Below are 19,444 nucleotides of genomic sequence, written 5' to 3' on the forward strand. Positions count from 1 at the left end.
TAGAAGGTTTCCTTCGGGGAAAAGTCTGGTCTCATTTAACAGCTGGGCATAGAGAGATGCTTTCCAGGTTCAAGGTGCAGAAGAGCCAGCATCGCTAATGTAGGCGCTGCCGCTAAAACGCACTTACTTCACCCCTGCAGATTTCCAACCATCTGTTTGGTTTTCTTCCTTCCCTCCCTAAGGACGATCACAGGTTCTTTTAGGCTTTAATAAGAGTTAGAGTCGATCTTCCTCTCTTTATTGTCTCCTTCCTCACCATCAACTCATGTAGAGTATTAGACTCCTTAGGTTGTTGGTGCAAGGTTGTGTGTGCTGCGGAAACTGAAACGTTCAATTTAAGCCACTGCCGGGGAGCGTGCAACGTGTGCTCATGACTCCACCTCCTGGTAACATGTGGTATTGAACCGCACACTAAAACAGTTCTCAAGGTTTTTGTTCACAGAAACCCCTGCACACCCCAAAATTATTGAGGATCAATATTGAGAATCAATATTTATAGTATTATAAATTGCAAACAAAAATGTTAACATTTCTTAAAGCATTAAAATAGCAATAATAAAGTCATTACATATTAATATAAATAACATCTTCATGAAAAATATCAGTTTCCCAAAACAAAAAATTGGTGAGAATAACTGTCTTGTTTTAAATTGCTGCGTATCTAGTATAGAACTTAATAAAAGACACCTAGATTCTCATGTCCACTTACACATTCAGTCAATTTCAAGGCGATGCTTTAGTTGAAGTACATGAAGAAAATCCACCCTCATAGGTATAAAGCCTTTTCGAATAATAGGGTATATTCTTCTCTGATACTACATTGAAATCTGACAAGTGGTAGTTCCTTAAGGTTTAGCTGCTCTGTGAAATCTTAAAGCCCATCAGTGAACTTCTTTTCTGTTACATTAAAATCTGTTGTCTCTATTGCACTTTGAATCTATCTTTATCCACACCTGATTTTGTAACACTGACCTGTGACCATCTGGAAAGCCACTGGCTGCTGAGTTATGAGTTTTAATATATTCCACTACATTCTACAACAGGAATAAATGTACTTAGTATTTTCACCACCAATGTCATCAGAAAAATGTTTAAGTTGAGAAAATGTCAAGTTCACTGTGGTGGACACAAATTTCCCAAATTTTTACTTTTTGCTTTGAAAGTTCAAACTGTGTCATTGACAACAACTGCCAAGTGACTTTTCTTGCAATGACAGGTTTATTTTGTGCATTTTTGAGAAAATATCTGCCAATACCCGAATCCCAATAAACTTGCTTTGCCTGTCATTTGTTATTTAGAGTAAAAATGATGTTTTGTGGAAAAAGTAAATAGTTTATTTCACAACTCAACAACCTTCCAAGTGTTTTTCCTTTGGACAAACACAACTTAGCGTGAAGCAGAAGTGCTTTATGCTTACCTCCCATTACATCATGCAGAAAATTTTAAAGACACGTATTTTAAGGGTAAATAGTAAAATTAATAATTGTTACTGCTTCTTCAAGGTCATTCATCAGTGAAACTGGCATTTTAAAACCTGATCAAGACATTTAAAGGTGAACCCCTGACACTGTTAATTGTTTTTTTGTTCATGAAGTCTTGGTGTAAGAACAGAATCCACTCTGCATATTTTAAGCAAGAAAGGGCTGAGTAGTCTTAGGTGCTTACACAGTTACTGTGGAATCTAACAGAAGTTCTAGGCTGGGATTCCAGGATCTTCATTGTCAGAACACTGTAGAACAGACCACCAGCAGAACTACCTCCTTGGAGACCACCCCTGGAGTTGTCCCCACATCAACAAGACTCTGGTGTCTATACACCAAGAAACTGGGGACGTATAATAGGAAGATGCTTCAGAGTCCCCTGGCTTAGCAGCAGAGAGCACGGGAAGACTATCTTCACTGAGCTCCTATGATCCAAGTATCATGTGAGTCAATCCAGTTCGCAGAATCCAATTTTCCTTTCTTTTTTTTCTCAGGAGGACTAGAATCCAATTTTCATCCATTACCTCCAACAGCAAAGAAGCCTGGGAAATAGAGCGTTCAGCTTTCTAACCTCTCAAACTTAGAAGGAATGTGAAATGAAGATTGAATGAGCCAGTTCTGGTTTGGACCTAGTCAACAGGAATTTGTCCAGTGATGACAAATGGCAAGTAGCTTACTTTCTCTGCAAGCAACAGAAAATCCGCCTAGACACTGTACAGATTTCTCTCTTGCACTTTTACCCATTGATTGTGAGCAAATGGATCAACTGCTGCCGTGAAGCCAGACAGAATGGCAGGGGCTGTGAAGGGTAGAGAGTGGGATCAGAGTCAGGGAACTTGCCTTGTCCTTAACCAGAAACCCACGTCTTCCTGTGGGTGACCCTGGGATGTCACAATAGGGACCATGAAATGTTCTAACACCTCTGTTCAAAAGCCCTCCTTCTAGTCCACTTAGCAATGTTTCTTTTTAAGCCAGCAATTCTCAAAACTTAATACTGTGCTTGAAATATGGGTTAAAATAGAGTCTTGAGCTGTACTGCCAGAGACTTTAATTCAGTTTAAGATAGAATCTAAATTTCTTTTTAATCTTCTCTTTTTAGTTGTATCTTCTTTCCTCCCTTTTTTCTTCCCTCCCTTCCTCCCTCCTGTCCTTCCTTCTCTCCTCTTCCTCCTTCATTCCTTGATTCCTTCATTCATAGTTTATCTCAGGAGGTTCGGATGCAGTTGGTCTACTGACCACAGTGAGAGAAACACAGTCTTGAGCCATCAGGTCCTGATCCTGAAATCCCAGATCCCCCTGTTTCAGGAGATAATTCGCACAGGTGAAAGGAAGTCAGCTCTCACTCTGTGATCAGTTAGCTCTCCCTTGGGTGGAGGGACACAGCAAGGCTGAGCAACTGTGAAGTCATTTCCCAACCAAATTCAGCTCAACTCCAACTACTAGTTTACCTGGAAAATATTATTTCTTTCCTCTGTTTTGTTTCCATTAGTTCCCTCTTCCTGGATTTTATTTGAGCATATATTGTAAATCAAAGATCTATCTTTTCCCCCATCCTATTTCATCACTGCTTTGTGATATTTCCTGTATCTTATTTTCAAAGTTTTTTTTTTTTTTTTTTTAGTTTTCGAGTCTCTTTAAGGACTCATTATTTTGTTTTATTGCTTTGTTTATTAGGTGTTTGACCAGTGCCCCACCCCTTTATGGAAGAGCCTGGTAGGCTACAGTCCATGGGGTCGCTAAGAGTCGGACACGACTGAGCAACTTCACTTTCAATTTTCCCTTTCATGCACTGGAGAAGGCAATGGCAACCCACTCCAGTATTCTTGCCTGGAGAATCCCAGGGACGGTGGAGCCTGGTGGGCTGCCGTCTATGGGGTTGCGCAGAGTTGGACACGACTATAGCGACTTAGCAGCAGCAGCAGCCACCCCTTTAATTCTTGTAGCCATCTAGTTTATTTTTATATTAAATATATAATATTTACACTATATTTTTCATTAGGAGAAACCCGTTATTCTCCTTGTACTTGCTCTTTAAAAAGCTTTCTATTTTCACCAATTATTGATACTTTTATTTTTCCTCCAGATGAACTTGAGGAATAAATCTGTATTGATTTTGCCTTCCCTTTATTTTTTCTTTTAAATTGGCCAAACAGGCTTCTCACACTCCTCATTTATTTCTTATCTTTCAGCAATCTTTCTTTCCTTCCCTTATACTTAGAATTCACCACTCACAGCATACATAATAAACCGATTTTTTCTTTTGTCTTTAAGACTGTCCTCAATAGTCATATTTCCTCAAAACACACTGACTTTCTCTCACACCTAGAAATTTTTCCATCTTCTTGACCTTGAAATAAAGACAATGTCAACAAACCTCAATCCTGAGTTTAAAAAAATCAATTTTGGAAAACTACTTATCTCTTCCTTATCCTCTAAAAGCAACAAAAGTTATTCTTTTTTTACGTCAGCACAACAACAGAGGCTAAAATTATCTACCCAGCACCATTTAAATCATGCCTTTCTCTGTCTCATACTGACACTGCTTAAATATTTAAACACAGTCTCTTTGTTGTGAACACAAATCACCAGCCTTTCTCCACCACTCTATAATGCACAAGTCACCGATACGCTAAGCAAATTGTAAGCAAACACACTGAAATTTGCCCGGATTGACTTGGGCCATCAGTACTGTCTATGTAGACAACTAAGAAATATATAGGCTTCCCAGGTGGCTCTAGTGGTAAAGAATCTGGCTGCCAATGCAGGAGATCCAAGAGACTAGGGTTCAATCCCTGGGTCAGAAAGATCCCCTAGAGTAGGAAATGGCAACCCACTCCAGTATTCTTGCCTGGAAAATTCTATGGGCAGAGAAGCCTGGTGGGCTACAGTCCACAGGGTCACAAAGAGTTGGACACACTGAGCCACTGAGCACACACGCACATGTAATATACAAAGATGTCGTGGTGCCCTTGTCTTTCAGTTCCCAGAGTGTGCTCTGCCTATAGCCTGCAAAGCCATAGCTGCCGCCACCACCTGTGTAGCCACTGATGTTTGGGTTCAGTTTTACCAATAAAGCCCAACCGAACCAATGAGACAGTTTATCTTGCAAGAATTTGGACCTGAAATGCAAAGATGTCATGAATCCCCACTGGAGATTTAATCATAGGATGTGTAAATTCTGAAGCTCTGACATTCTCACCATTAGCCATAAACCTGAGAGAACAAATGTCTGCAGAGAAACAGTGATGAAACAGGCAGGCTGACAACAGGGACAAGGGTGAGGGAGGAGAATTAGAGAAAGTGGCCCATACTTCTTGTATCTTCTACAGATATTTTCTTTGTGAAATTCTCCTTTAGACTATTCCTCCTCTTCAATTTTTGGAAGCACTTGAGAAGGACTGGCTTCCCTTGTGGCTCACCTGGTAAAGAATTCACCTGCAATGCAGGAGACCTGGGTTTGATCCCTGGGTCAGGAAGATCTGCTGAAGAAAGGATAGGCTACCCACTCCAGTATTCTTGGGCTTCCCTTGTGGCCCAGCTGGTAAAGAATCCCCCTGCAATGTGAGAGACATGGGTTTGATATTGGGAAGATCCCCTAGAGAAGTGGAAGGCTACCCACTCCAGTATTCTGGCCTGGAGAATTTCATGGACTCTATAGTTCATGGGGTTGCAAAGAGTCAGACACGACTGAGTATAAGAATTTGGACCTGAAAGGCATGAGAAGGACTAGCGTTCATTCTTCTTTAAGTGTTTGGTAGAATTGAAACATGGTTCAGTGAAATCATCTGATCCTGACCTTTCTTTGTTGGGAAGGTTTTTTTGTTTTTGTTTTTAATGACCAATTCAGCCTCCTGCTCATTATTGGTGTGTTCCAATTTCCTATTTCTTCATGATTAGTCTTGAGAGGCTGTTTCTAGGAATCTCTCCATTTCTTCCAGGTTTTCTGTTTTTTAATATCTATTTATTTGATTATTTTGGGATGCATGGTGCCTTAGTTACAGCACATGGAATCTTAGGCTCATTCCTTGCAGCGTGAAGGCTTCTCTCTAGTTGTGACACATGGGCTTCGTTGCACCAGGCACGGAGCTCTTGTGAGCAGGCATCCAGCAGCCTGCCAAGTTCACACAGCCAGGCCCCTTCTAGGGCACAAGGCCCATCTGGACGGGCACCAAGGCAAGGCTTGGTGCACAGGAACCGTGCCCATAGCCCTTGTTGCAGAGCATCCCCAATGCATTTCTTGGTCAGAGCGGACCTTGAGCCCCTCACAGCAGGACCTGAACTAACAAACAGCAGCTCCTGGACAGGTCTGTGATCCCGGGCTTCCCTCTGTGTGGCCTCCTTCCAGCAGATCTTCAAGATGCTTCCATGGCCCCTGGGGCACTGGGCACCTGTCTGCATCCACCACCCCTCCTCTCCCTGACTCCTGGGTTCCTCTCGTACAGAGAGGGGCTTTGGGAAGTTGCTTCCTACTCATGGACCAGTTAAAATGGTTATAAAACAAAACCAGAGCTGCAGCCACATGTCCATTCTGAACCTGAGGACTCAAACCTGTTCCTTGGAACTGGCAGTGCAGCAAGACCCATTTTTTGCAACTATGAGCCCCTGATGGGCAAGGATTGGCTGACCCAGGCCAGTCACTGAGCCTTTCTTAGGTGTGTCTGGATTGAGTCTTTATAACGCCCCCCTCCAGGCAGCAAGAGTGCCTGCAGCTGTACCTGATGCCATGCTTTCTGCCCTGGGACTGGGCTGGAGAAGGAGTGAGGACCTTGCAGGTAGCCCAGGCTGAGGGGGGCTCTGCAGGATGGTCCACGGGAGTTGCCAGGCTGCCACCTGCTAAGGAACAGGACCTGTCACCTGTACCTGCTTTTGGAAGCTCTACCCCAGACAGAGGTGAAGAAGCAAGTGAGAGGCTAACAGGTAGGAAGGCCAGGGGTCTCCAAATGGAGGAAATAGGCTGCAAGTGTCAGACATTTTTTTCTCTCTCCCTTAAGTGGCAGGAGGAAACAAACTCTCTATGGAAATGTTTTTCTTAGGCAATGTTAATGAAACTATATATTTGCTTTGGAATTTGCCTTTCTTCAAAATGGTTCCACCTAAGACTAACTTTTGGCTGATAATAGGTCAATAAACCAGTATTCATATCAATAATTTTATGGCTGGAGGATGACACACCTCGTGCCATCCTATCTCAAAAATGCATATTGTGGGAGAGGGGCCTGGTGAAACCTTGTCAGCCTTGAGGTGTCTCTCTTATCTGATTAATAACTTTCTAACAAACATAAAACAGCCTGCTAAAACTAGCAGGGGGGCACTCTCCATCCCCTTCTGATGTCTGTGTCAGAAGCTTTCTCTGTCCCCTTTCGTACTTTAATAAAACTCTGCTACACAAAAGCTCTTGAGTGATCAAGCCTGGTCCCCGGTCCCGAAGCTAAATGTTCTTCTTTGGAGATCACGAATCCGACACTGTTCACCATAAGCTATCACAAGGAAAAAGGCAGTAGGGGGCAGGACAGGAGGAGTAACTCAAGTAAGGGAATGGAAGCTTCCAGAAGTTCATCCAGGGTTAGGAGCAACCTGCTTGGCCTGCAGGAGCCAACCAGGTAAGCGTGCTGTGGCTCAAGAGGCTCCAAGCCCTCCCCTTCAGCCTATGAGGTCTTGAGAGTCCCTTGGACTGCAAGGAGATCAAACCAGTTGATCCTAAAGGAAATCAACCCCAAATATTTATTGGAAGGACTGATGCTGAAACTGAAGCTCCAACACTTTGGCCACCTGATGCAAAGAGCCAATCCATTGGAAAAGACTCTGATGCTGGGAAAGTTTGAAGGCAGTAGAAGGGGATGACAGAGGTTGGAAGGCATCACCAACTCAATGGACGAGTTGGAGCAAACTCCAGGAATGGTGAAGGACAGGGAAGCTTGGCATGCTGCAGTCCATGTGGTTGCAAAATGTTGGACACAATTGGGCAACTGAACAACAAAAGAGCATTTTACCTGGGAAGGGGGGAGCAGCTGGCCTAGGGGGTCAGCTCACACTTACTTAGAGATGTTTCCGTGTGGTCCACCAGCTTCCCATTGAGTTAGCTCATTTTGGGGGGCTGCTGGCTGCATATGAGAGAAGTTCCCAACACTGACCATATTCAGAATTATTCATTCAGTAGAGCAAGCATGTGGATATAGGATTAGCTTGTTTTTGCTTTTTCCTCTTCTAAATCACACTGAAATTAACATACTTATTCTATTTTGTAAGAATCTGTCCAATAATTAGGACAAATTCCCAGAAGTGAAGTCGGCAGGTCAAAGGTATTCTGGTTTAAATTTTTAAGTCTTTTGATTTGTTGCAAAGTTATATTTTAAAAGTGTATCAATTTATAAATTTTCCTCAGCAGAATATGTGTTCATTTTCATACAGCCTTCCCCAAACCTTCAGTCTTGCTATAATATTCATTAATCTAATAAGAAGACAAGATATCTCACTTTTGGTTTAACTTGCATCCCTTGATTAATCAAAAAGTCAAATATTTCTTTCTTATATTTTCAATGATTAGTAGTATTTTGGATTCTGTGTTTGTGTGTGTGTGTGTATGTGTGTGTGTGTGTGAACAGCATATTCATTTCCCTGGTGTGTGTTTTTCCATTTGGGGTACTAGATTTTTCCAACTCTAAAGGCACATAATTCCATTTGATTTTATTTTTCTCCTGATTCCTCATTTTGGATCTGTAGAGTCACCTGTATATTATTATTTTGCTTAATCCAACACAATACCCTTTCTTTACCCACCCCACACTCCCACATACACAGTGTGCAGCCTCACGCTTTGTTTTACTCACCTAGAATAAGAAACGGTGAATTTGCAACTATGATCACAAATGGCACCCCAATGTACAACATCAGGTCAAAGCTGCTCACCACTGCCAAGGCAGCAGAAACGACTCCAAAGGCTGTGACCCACATTTTGTTTTGTATACAGTCACATCTGTAAATTTGGAAGGAAAAGTCATGGAAATTGTGGTGGTAGCTTCCATACTGAAATTCCAGCAATTCATAACATTCTTGACTCAGACACCTCTTCTGAGTCCTCATGGGCAATAATTCCCATACTTGTCTGCAGGATAAAGTTAATTTCCAGGCACTACCCCAGAGCAACTGAACAAAAATAAAGGAGGGAGGAGGGAACAGAAAAGCTGGGAATCTGTTCAGTTCAGTCACTCAGTCATGTCTGACTCTTTGCGACCCCATGGACTTAAGCACCCAAGGTTTCCTGTCCATCACCAACTCCCAGAGCCCACTCAAACTCAAGTCCATCGCGTCAGTGATGCCATCCAGCCATCTCATCCTCTGTTGTCCTCTTCTCCTCCTGCCTTCAACCTTTCCCAGCATCAGGGTCTTTTCAAATGAGTCAGTTCTTCACATCAGGTGGCCAAATTATTGGAGTTTCAGCTTCAGCATCAGTCCTCTCAATGAATATTCAGGACTGATTTCCTTTAGGATGGACTGGTTGGATCTCCTTGCAGTCCAAGGGACTCTCAAGAGTCTTCTCCAACACTACAGTCCAAAAGCATCAATTCTTTGGTGCTCAGATTTCTTTATAGTCCAACTCTCACATCCATACATGACTACTGGAAAAACCATAGCTTTGATTAGATGGACTGATGTTGGCAAAGCAATGTCTCTGCTTTTTAATATGCTGTCTAGGTTGGTCATAGCTTTTCTTCCAAGGAGCAAGCAGCTTTTAATTTCATGGCTGCAGTCACCATCTGCAGTGATTTGGGAGCCCCCCAAAAATAAAGTCAGCCACTGTTTCCGCATCTATTTGCCATGAAGTGATGGGACCAGATGCCATGATCTTAGTTTTCTGAAAGCTGAGTTTTAAGCCAACTTTTCACTCTCCTCTTTCACTTTCATCAAGAGGCTCTTTAGTTTTTCACTTTCTGCCATAAGTGTTGTGTCATCTGTGTATCTGAGGTTACTGATGTTTCTCCCAGCAATCTTGATTCCAGCTGAGCTTCATCCAGCCCAGTATTTCGCATAACGTACTCTACACATAACTTAAATAAGCAGGGTGACATTATACAGCCTTGATGTACTCCTTTCCTGATTTGGAACCAGTCTGTTGTTCTGTGTCCAGTTCTAACTGTTGCTTCTCGACCTGCATACAGATTTCTCAGGAGGCAGGTCAGGTGGTCTGGTATTCCCATCTTTTGAAGAATATTCCACATTTTGTTGTGATCCACACAGTCAAAGGCTTTGGACTGGCCAATAAAGCAGAAGTAAATGTTCTTCTGGAACTCTCTTGCTTTTTTGATGATCCAGCAGATGTTGGCAATTTGATCTCTGGTTCCTCTGCTTTTTCTAAATTCATCTTGAATATCTGAAAGTTCATGGTTTACATACTGTTGAAGCCTGGCTTGGAGAATTTTGAGCATTACTTTGCTAGTGTGTGAGATGAGTGCAATTGTGTGGTAGTTTGAACATTCTTTGGCATTGCCTTTTGTTGGGATTGGAATGAAAACTGATCTTTTCCAGTTCTGTGGACACTGCTGAGTTTTCCAGATTTGCTGGCATATTGAGGGCAGCACTTTCACAGCATCATCTTTCAGCATTTGAAATAGCTCAACTAGAATTTCATCACCTCCACTAGCTTTGTTCATAGTGATGCTTCCTAAGGCCCACTTGACGTCTCATTCCAGAATGTCTGGCTCTAGGTGAGTGATCAAACCATCATGCTTATCTGGGTCATAAAGATCTTTTTTGTATAGTTCTTCTGTGTATTCTTGCCACCTCTTCTAAATATCTTCTGCTTCTGTTAGGTCCATACCATTTCTGTCCTTTATTGTGCTCATCTTTGCATGAAATGTAACTATTCTGGTCGATTCTTATGTAATGAGCCAAGCATGAATCCACTGACTGGCCTTTCAGAACCACAAAGATACACTGAAACATTGCAAATAGCTAATTCCCCTCTGATCTTCAAAGGAGAGCGAATGGAAGCAAGCAGCATGAAAGTGCCCATGTCCAGGTATCTTCTCACCCACTTATGACTCCAATTAGCCATAAACACAATCCTAAATACCTCCTGTATGTCAAAGCTGGCTTAATATATATATTGTGGCTAACAAAAAGAATGAGAGCCTCCTTCTAAAAGATTTTCATTGTTCTCCTCTGCTAGAGAAGTGTGCTCTAGAAAAGAGGCTGCATGTGTGTGCTCATTGATTCAGTCGTATCTGTTTGTGATCCTATGGACTGTAGCCCACGATGCTCCTCTCCATGGGATTTTCCAGGCAAGAATAGTGGAGTAGGTTGCCGTGCCCTCTTTCTAGGGGATCTTCCTAACCCAGGGACCAAACCTGTGTCTCCTGCATTGCAGGCAGATTCTTTACCGCTGAGCCACAGAGGAAGCCCAAGAAAAGTGGCTACTAATTGCAAAAAAAGTAATACCTGCTCCATTTTGAATAACACAACTTTTGCCTGTTTCTAGGTTGGACCAACAAAAATGGGAATATATACACAGCATTTTGAAGATTTAATACTTTAACTCCCCAACAACCACAACTTTACATCTTAAAATATTGATGACAATCTCTAGGTCTCTGTTTTACTTCATTGCTAACTGCTTCAAAACAAATGACTGATAAATGCCTCTAAAAACTTTTAATAGGAGAGAGAAACTAAGTTTTGTTTGAAGACAAAGAAAGTCAACTACAGAAATGGAGTTACTGATTCCCAAAGAGCAAGAATATAAATAAACACCTTATTCATGCAAGACCACATTAAAATAATTAAACTTTCTTCTTATTAAAACAACTATAAGGTCTCTATTTCACCTTTTCTCAAACTGCTGGTGCTATCAGTTAAACTCAGGGCCCCAAATCAACACACACACACACACACACACACACACACACACACATACATGCACCAAAACAAAAGTAAATTTCTTTACTACGACAAAATTTGATTACAATCAATACTTTCTTAAAGCAACAATATTGATTTACAGGAGTTTAAGATAAAAGATGCTTACTCCTTGGCAGGAAAGTTATGACCAACCTAGACAGCATATTAAAAAACAGAGCCATTACTTTGTCAACAAAGGTCCGTCTAGTCAAGGCTATGGTTTTTCCAGTAGTCATGTATGGATATGAGATTTGGACTATAAAGAAATCTGAGCACCGAAGAATTGATGCTTTTGAACTGTGGTATTATTAGAGAAGACTGTTGAGAGTCCCCTGGACTGCAAGGAGATCCAACCAGTCCATCCTAAAGGGTATCAGTCCTGGGTATTCATTGAAAGAACTGATGTTGAAGCTGAAACTCCAATACTTTGGCCACCTGATGCAAAGAGCTGACTCATTGGAAAAGACCCTAATGCTGGGAAAGATTGAAGGTGGGAGAAGAAGGGCATGACAGGGGATGAGATGGTTGGATGGCATCACCAACTCAACGGACATGAGTTTGAGTGAACTCCAGGAGTTGGTGATGGACAGGGAGGCCTGGTGGGCTGCAGTCCATGGGGTCGCAAAGAGTCGAACATGACTGAGCGACTGAACTGAACTGAACTGAAGATAAAAGTAACAAGATGAACCTTGAAATCAGAAAGATTAACAGGATAAAAGCTACATATGACATGTTTAGCCCTATTCCCTCTTTCAGGTTTGTGGATTGGTGGTATAAATTTTTCAGAGGATGGGGGCAGTGAAGTATATTATTGGCTAGAGTGATTTGACTTTGACTAGTCACTGTGTTGACTCCCTCTAAATGACCTTTATTTTAATGTTCAATAGGCAATAGAAGGAAAGATGTGAATGTAGAACACTAGTGAATACACTTGCAGATTTTTTAGTCCCCAAGAAGGACTTTGGTTAAGCAGTTTATCAGAATCACTTAGGAGAGTCTTAGAACTTTAGATTCCTGCAGTCCTGGAACAGAGCTCCGCAGACTCTGATCTACATTTTGTAGAGAAGTTGCAGAATCCATGTGTCTAAAAATGTCTTCATGTGATTCCAGGGTTCAGGTTGACTTGGGCATCACTGACAGCAAAATGACCAATCAAAACAGCTCACTAACTATACATTAAAGAAAGCGTAAATCAGGAGTTCCCTGGTGGTCCAACAGTTAGGACTTCTTGGTGCTTTCACTGCTGGGGCCTGGGTTTGGCCAAAAAGAAAAGGTATAAATGGATGAAATGAAGACAATAGGTTATAATATATACAGAATATAAATACCAAAACAATAGAAGTAAGTCCTTCCTTGTCAGCAATTATTTTAAATCTAAACAGATTAACCTTTCCAATCAAAAGGCAGATATTGTTAGAATGGATGAAACAGCATGATTCAACTATATGCTATTTACAAGAGATTCACTTTAGATCCAGAGACATAAATAGATCAAAAGTTAAAAGGACTGAAAAAGATAGTCCATATGAATAGTAACCAAAAGATACTAGGAGTGCCTGTACTGATAAAAGACAACATAGACTATGTCAAAAACTGTTAGAAGAGAGAGAATGACATTATATATTTATAAAAGGGCCAATTAATCAAGAATATATAACAACTATAAACGTAAAAACTTATACATTGCTAGTGGGATATAAAATGGTGTAGCTTCTGTGAAAAATAGTTTGGTGGTTCTTGGTGTTCAAAAACAAGCTAATCCTATATCAACATGGGATTGGTCTGCTCAGAGCACATCAAAGTTTTGGAATCCTATTCAGTCTTCAAAAAAAGGTAGATATAAAGTGTTAAAGGAAAAATGCTGGTTATGAAACAAGATGTTTAAAATTGAGCAATATATACAAATATACATGTCTATTTGTATAGCAAATTCTGGATAGATAACACTTAAAATATTAGCAAGGATTATCCCTGACAGGTGGAATTGCAGTTTAAAGTTTTTCTTTGTATTTTCCTGTACTTTCAGGGTTTATTTTCCAGTAAGTGTAAGAAGGTAAATATGTTTATATTTTGGAAGGTAAACAGCTTGAAAGAATTAATAATTGGTTTCCTAGGGGAGATAGGGGAGGAATTGTGCCCTGGATGTATACCTTCCTAGCACACACTCACTCTTATTCAATGTTCCCACAGCCACAAACAACTCAAGTGTAGACAACTGACTTCATGTCAACCATCTTCATATTGTCTGTATATACATAGACATGTGAGTGTAAGGGCTCATGTGTGTGTGGGGGGGGGGCTGTGATTTCAGTAGCTCAAGAAATGTATGAGGACAATTTCTGAACCAAGTTCCATAAGTAATAAAACCGGTTTTTAAATACCTGTTCCATATCAGTGAGTTTGTTTGTGGTCCTTAGTAGTTCAGATTCTTGCCCTTCGTCCAGCTGAAAGCAAGCAAAATCCACAAAGCTGGCAGCAGGGGGCGTGTCAGGATGCAGTTTGTGACAGACTACATAAGCCTGTGTCACTGTAGTCCCTTCTCCCAGATCATACACACAGAACATCGAAATTAGAGGCAAAGTGCAATTCCCAGTACCTTCCCATGTAATCCATGGAGAAGATCTTCCAAGGTTGATATTAAAATCAATCAGCATTTCAGTTCCAAGCTTCTCTGGTGGCTCAGAGGGTAAAGTGTCTGCCTGCAATGCGGGCGACCTGGGTTCGATCCCTGGGTCAGGAAGATCTCCCGGAGAAGGAAATGGTGACCCACTCCGGTACTCTTGCCTGAAAAATCCCATGGACGGAAAAGCCTAGTGTAGGCTATAGTCCATGGGGTTGCAAAGAGTAGGACACAACTGAGCAACTTCACTTTCTTCTCACTTTTCAGTTCCAAGTATTGATTTTGTATCAATACACACAGAAACAGAGGTATACAGGAGTGAAAGCGGTAAGAAGCTTGAGGGAAGTGAAATTTATCTGCAACATGCTTAGGCTGTCCTTTGTAACCCTCTTTCTTCTCTGTAGTCCTCCTCTCCTAAACTTCGGTGACAATTTCAGAGTCCTCAAATGTTCTCCAGTCCTCTTTATTACAAATCAATCAGAAAACATCACTGTGGAAGAGGCTGGTTACTTTAGTATTCACTTAATATATAAAGGATTCGTAAGGTTTCTGATCTCAAGAGTACCTGCATTTTACTGACATAATGCCTTAACCTGGGCAAGTGAAGTCTGAATGATAGCATTCTTTGTATCAGAAACAGACTAACAGGAAAGCTACATGTATGTATATATCTGTGTGTTTGTGTGTGTGTGTGTGTTGTGTGTGTATGTATATAAACTATGGGGTGCCTTTAAAATCATACCACATCGATAGCTAGATGCTAACTGGGGAACAGATAAATCCAGCTCATATTTTAAACAGCAGGATGTTACCTCAATATTAGTGCCTTAGAGTAAAATGGTTTGTAAGAGAAAATGGTCTCTCAAATGTTCTGATGGAATCAGAGATACATTGCTAATCCTGCTTCACCTAATACCCAGTCAGCCAGGTTTCCTGACTCTTCACTGAACACCCTGAATGATGACTAGGAGTAGAGTGTATTGCACTATGTGTATAAAAAGGAGTGTGTAAAAAGCACAGAGTTATTACAGAGCAAGGAGTGATGAGTTGTCTTGTGGACTCAGAGGCAACCAGAGAAGATGTCAGAAAAAGCTGTATCCAAACACAGACTCCACAAGATCAATGAGACCTTGAGAGACGGGCAAAGAAAACGGTTTGAGTTGATCTGGTTAATTTTTAATGGATGTTAAAAAAGTACAAAGACTGTTTCTTTCTCTAACAGGTGTCGATGACATGTTTACCATGATTTCTGCCTGGCAGAAGACCAGCCTCATGGATAGCATAAGCAAGCGGATGTCTGATGTCTATGCAAAAGTGGCAGTACCCATTACAATCACCACCATCACCAATGTCCTGGCCTTCTATACAGGAATTACGACCTCTTTCAGGTCTGTACAACACTTTTGCATCTATACAGGAACAACCCTGCTCTTTTGTTTTTTTTTTTTTTTTAATTTTTATTTATTTATTTATTTTTTTTATAAATTTATTTATTTTAGTTGGGGGCCAATCACTTCACATCTTTTGTTATTTTTATAACATCACCTGTTTTGGAGCATTTATGGCCCTAGATGGGAAAAGAGAAGTAGTCTGTCTATGCTGGTTGAAGAAGCCAGAAACAAATGACCAAAATTTTTCCTCACTAAATAGTCCTGCTGCCTCTCATGTAATTCTCTCCAAGATGAACATAAATCTGATATCCATCCAGTGAATCTATTCTTTATATACTATTTTGGTCCTTTTCTCGCAAGCACCGAGTCTAAGATTTTTGTAGTGCTCCTATACATTTTGTACATCATAAGTAGTATATGGGTGTTTCTGAGTGCAGGAAGGTTTAGATCTCTGAAATTTGGCAAGTGATGACTTCTACACCATACCATATTTTAATGTAGAAGAAGAGTTTTCAAGTTATAGTCCCAGGGTTATGGTTATCCCAGAGATAGACCTTGCCCATCTCTCAAGGTCTCAATGATCTTGTGGAGTCTGTGTTTGGATACTGCTTTCTCTGACGACTTCTCTGGTTGCCTCTGAGTCCACAAAACAACTCATCACTCCTTGTTCTGTAATAACTCTGCACTTTGTACAGACTCTTGACTACTGGGATAAAGATAGTAGGCAAAATTGGAAAAATGTCTGGCAGATTTTTGAAACAGTGAGTTTGTAGATAAAAACCTTACAGAGTTTTGGTTATGAGAATATATAAAATATATGGGAAAACTCCATCAAGATTTAAATAAAACAGCTTTTCTAAGCAATATTCCCACTTTTTAATGGAATTTCCACTTTCTGTGTATGATATTAATATTACATCACCACAGGAAATCATTTGTTCCCAGGCCTTCATTCAAACCACGGGTATTTCTTCTTCAACCAATAAAAAGCTGATGTTACTCCAGTTCTGAGACATGACAGAGAAGTGTGAAAGTTCCCCTAATGGCATACAACCAGGCATTCATGTATTTTGATCAGTATTGTGCAAAATTAGAAAACACTCTTCAAAATGTGACTGTTGCATCAACAGCGATGTTCATTGTTTCCTTATTGTTAATTCCTCATCCTCTGTGTTCTTTGTGGGTAACTTTTGCTATTGCTTCTGTGATCATGGGCATCATGGGATTTGTGGCCTTCTGGAATGTCAATCTTAACTGCAAAGCCATGATTAATCTTGTTATTTGTATAGGGTTTTCTTTTGACTTTTCTGGTCACATTTCCTATGCATTTCCAGTTCAGTGCCCTCAGTAAACCGAAAAGTCATTGAAGCATTGTATCTGCTAGGCTATCCTGTGTGACAAAATGCAGTTTCAACAATAACAGGGGTATGAAGCATACATCCTCAGGATATTTTCTAAGACTATGTTTCTTGTGATGTTATTTGGAGCTGCTCATGGTCTAATTTTTATCCCAGTATTCTTAACCTTTTTTTTTGAAAGTGAGTTTGAATAGCCACTAACATATCAAAGACCAATTATAGAATTCCTTATTGGCCCAATCCAATCCGATGAAAACGCACTATTAAAAGTAGTCAATAAACTAAAAGCAAAGGCATGCTTCTTAGGCTTATAAATACTGTTTAAAAATGTTATTTAACACCCTGCTTATTTAACTTATACACAGAGTACATCAAGAGAAACGCTGGGCTGGAAGAAGCACAAGCTAGAATCAAGATTGCCGGGAGAAATATCAATAACCTCAGATATGCAGATGACACCACCCTTATGGCAGAAAGCAAAGAAGAACTAAAGAGCCTCTTGATGAAAGTGAAAGAGGAGAGTGAAAAAGTTGGCTTAAAACTCAACATTCAGAAAACTAAGATCACAGCATCTGGTCCCACCATTTCATGGCAAATAGATGGGGAAACAGTGGAAACAGTGAGAGACTTTTTTTTTTTTTTGGCTCCAAAATCACTTCAGATAGTGACTGTAGCCATGAAATTAAAATTTGGAAGAAAAAAGAAAAATCAACTTGTCTTACATTAAAATATCTTTACTAAATTAGGAAGTGTTGTCATCTTTATTATAGTCTATACAATCAAGCATAACTTTCCAATTATTTGTCCTTTTATTTCATCATTAGTAGTTTATGCCTGGAATTCAAATATTTTATATATTGTACTCTAAAATAGACTATTATTTTCATTGTACTTCTCATATGCATTATTATGTAAAGGTGCAACTGACTATTCTCCTAGTCTGAGGTTTTACTATGCATTTTCTTAATGGTGTATTTTGACAAACAGAAGATTTTAAAGTTTTGGGATCAAATGTATCCTTTTTTTTCCTATGGTTAGTGTTTTCTGAGAAATCTTTGCCTAATCCAAGATTACAAAAAATCATCTATATTTTCTTCTCAATGCTAATAGTCTTATTGTTACATTTATATCTATGATTCGTAGATCTATGTTTGTTGGTAAATAGTTAGCCAGTTGTCCCAGCATTTTTAGTGAACAGCCTATCCTTTCACTAGATGGACTAACTTGGAACCTCTATCAGAGAACCATGTGACAGTTTACGTGTGGCTCTATTTTTTTTGCATTGATCTGTTGGATCAATGCAAAATAGAGTGGATACTATATTGTGCTGATTCCTGAAGCTTTATATTAATTATGGAAATTACGTTAGGTAAGTTATCCAGCATTTTTCCTCTTTTCCAAATTATTTTGGCTGTTATAGGTTCTTTGCATTTAGATACTAATTTTAAAGTCACTTGTCCATTTATCCAAAAAAAAAAAAAAAAGGCTTCTGGGATCAGAATTGGGTTACGGTAAATCTACAGATCAATTTGGGGAAAATCAATGTATTAGCAATATGGAATCTTCCAATCTGTGAACATGGCTTATCTCTTACTTATTACCTTATTTAATGTCTCTCAGAAGTATCCTATAAATATACATGGATTTACTTTCTAAGTATATTAATTTTTTAGCATTGTAAGTATTTTAAACCCCTTTTTCATTTTTTTTCACTAGTACATAAAAATCAATTGGTTTTGGTATACCTATCTTATACTGTGTAATCTTTTTAGGTTCATTTATTAGTTCATGTAGATTTTTGTAGTTTTTTAAGTAGTTTTTAATCTATGCAATTATGTAAAGATCACACAAAGACCATTTTATTTCTCCCTACATAAACTTTATCTCTTACTTAAGCACTGGCTTAAAACATCCAGGAAAATGTAGGAAAACATAGAGTCACCATAGCCTTGTCAACTTTGTAAGGAATGGAATCAATATTTCACCAAATATAATGATTACCTGGAAGGTTTTCATAGCCATCTTCTGTCAGATTGTGGAAGCTCCTTTCTACTTCTAGATTTCTGGGATGTTTTAACATGAATGGGTATTAAATTGTGTCAAATTTCTGTCAACTGAGATTATCATGTCTATTTTTCTATTTTAGTCTGTGGAATGTGATAACTTGTACTGAATGATTTTTTAAATCAAATCAACTTACATGGAATCATTTTATACTAACCTTGCATTCCTAGAATAATTCACATATGGTCATGGCACATTGTTATTTTCACATATTGTCATGGCACGTTGTTATTTTCACATATTGCTGTTTTTTTTGTTAATATTTTGTCAGTGATATTTGTTCCTGTGTTCTTGAGGCATATTCGTCTACAATTCCCTTTTTTGTAATGTCTTTCTCAGATCTTGATATCAGGGCTATACTGCCCTCAGGAAACAAGCCTGTAAATATTCCTCTTCTTCTGTTTTCTGAAATATATGATGTACGGTTGGAATCATTTTTCATTTCTTATCAAATTTTGGTAGAATTCACTAGTGAAGTCTTTGGGCGTGGAGTTTTTCTGAGAAGAATTTTTATTTCAGATTCCCTTTCTTTAACAAATAGAAGGCCATTAAGATGTTCTTTTTCTTCTTGGGTCAATTTTGGTATGTTTCTTTTATATGGAATTTTTCCATTCTGCTAATTGGCTAATTGATTAT

At 39.6% G+C, this 19,444-nt stretch overlaps 2 protein-coding genes across 12 annotated transcripts in view; one reads left to right on the forward strand and one right to left on the reverse strand.

Moving 5' to 3' along the window:
* Positions 1–19,444, reverse strand: part of LOC145533452 (uncharacterized) — a 220,635-nt gene that overhangs the window by 159,932 nt on the left and 41,259 nt on the right. The gene's annotated exons all lie outside the window — the stretch shown is intronic.
* Positions 4,942–17,486, forward strand: LOC145533453 (uncharacterized). The gene is made up of 3 exons (XM_081560875.1): positions 4,942–6,398; positions 15,218–15,383; positions 17,110–17,486. Exons 1-3 carry the CDS (start codon positions 6,200–6,202, stop codon positions 17,150–17,152), a joined length of 408 nt encoding a protein of 135 aa, XP_081417001.1. The 5' UTR covers positions 4,942–6,199; the 3' UTR covers positions 17,153–17,486.

Source organism: Giraffa tippelskirchi, chromosome 13 (genome assembly GCF_054371585.1).
Source record: "Giraffa tippelskirchi isolate mGirTip1 chromosome 13, T2T-mGirTip1v1.2.pri, whole genome shotgun sequence".
Taxonomy (NCBI): Eukaryota; Metazoa; Chordata; class Mammalia; order Artiodactyla; family Giraffidae; genus Giraffa; species Giraffa tippelskirchi.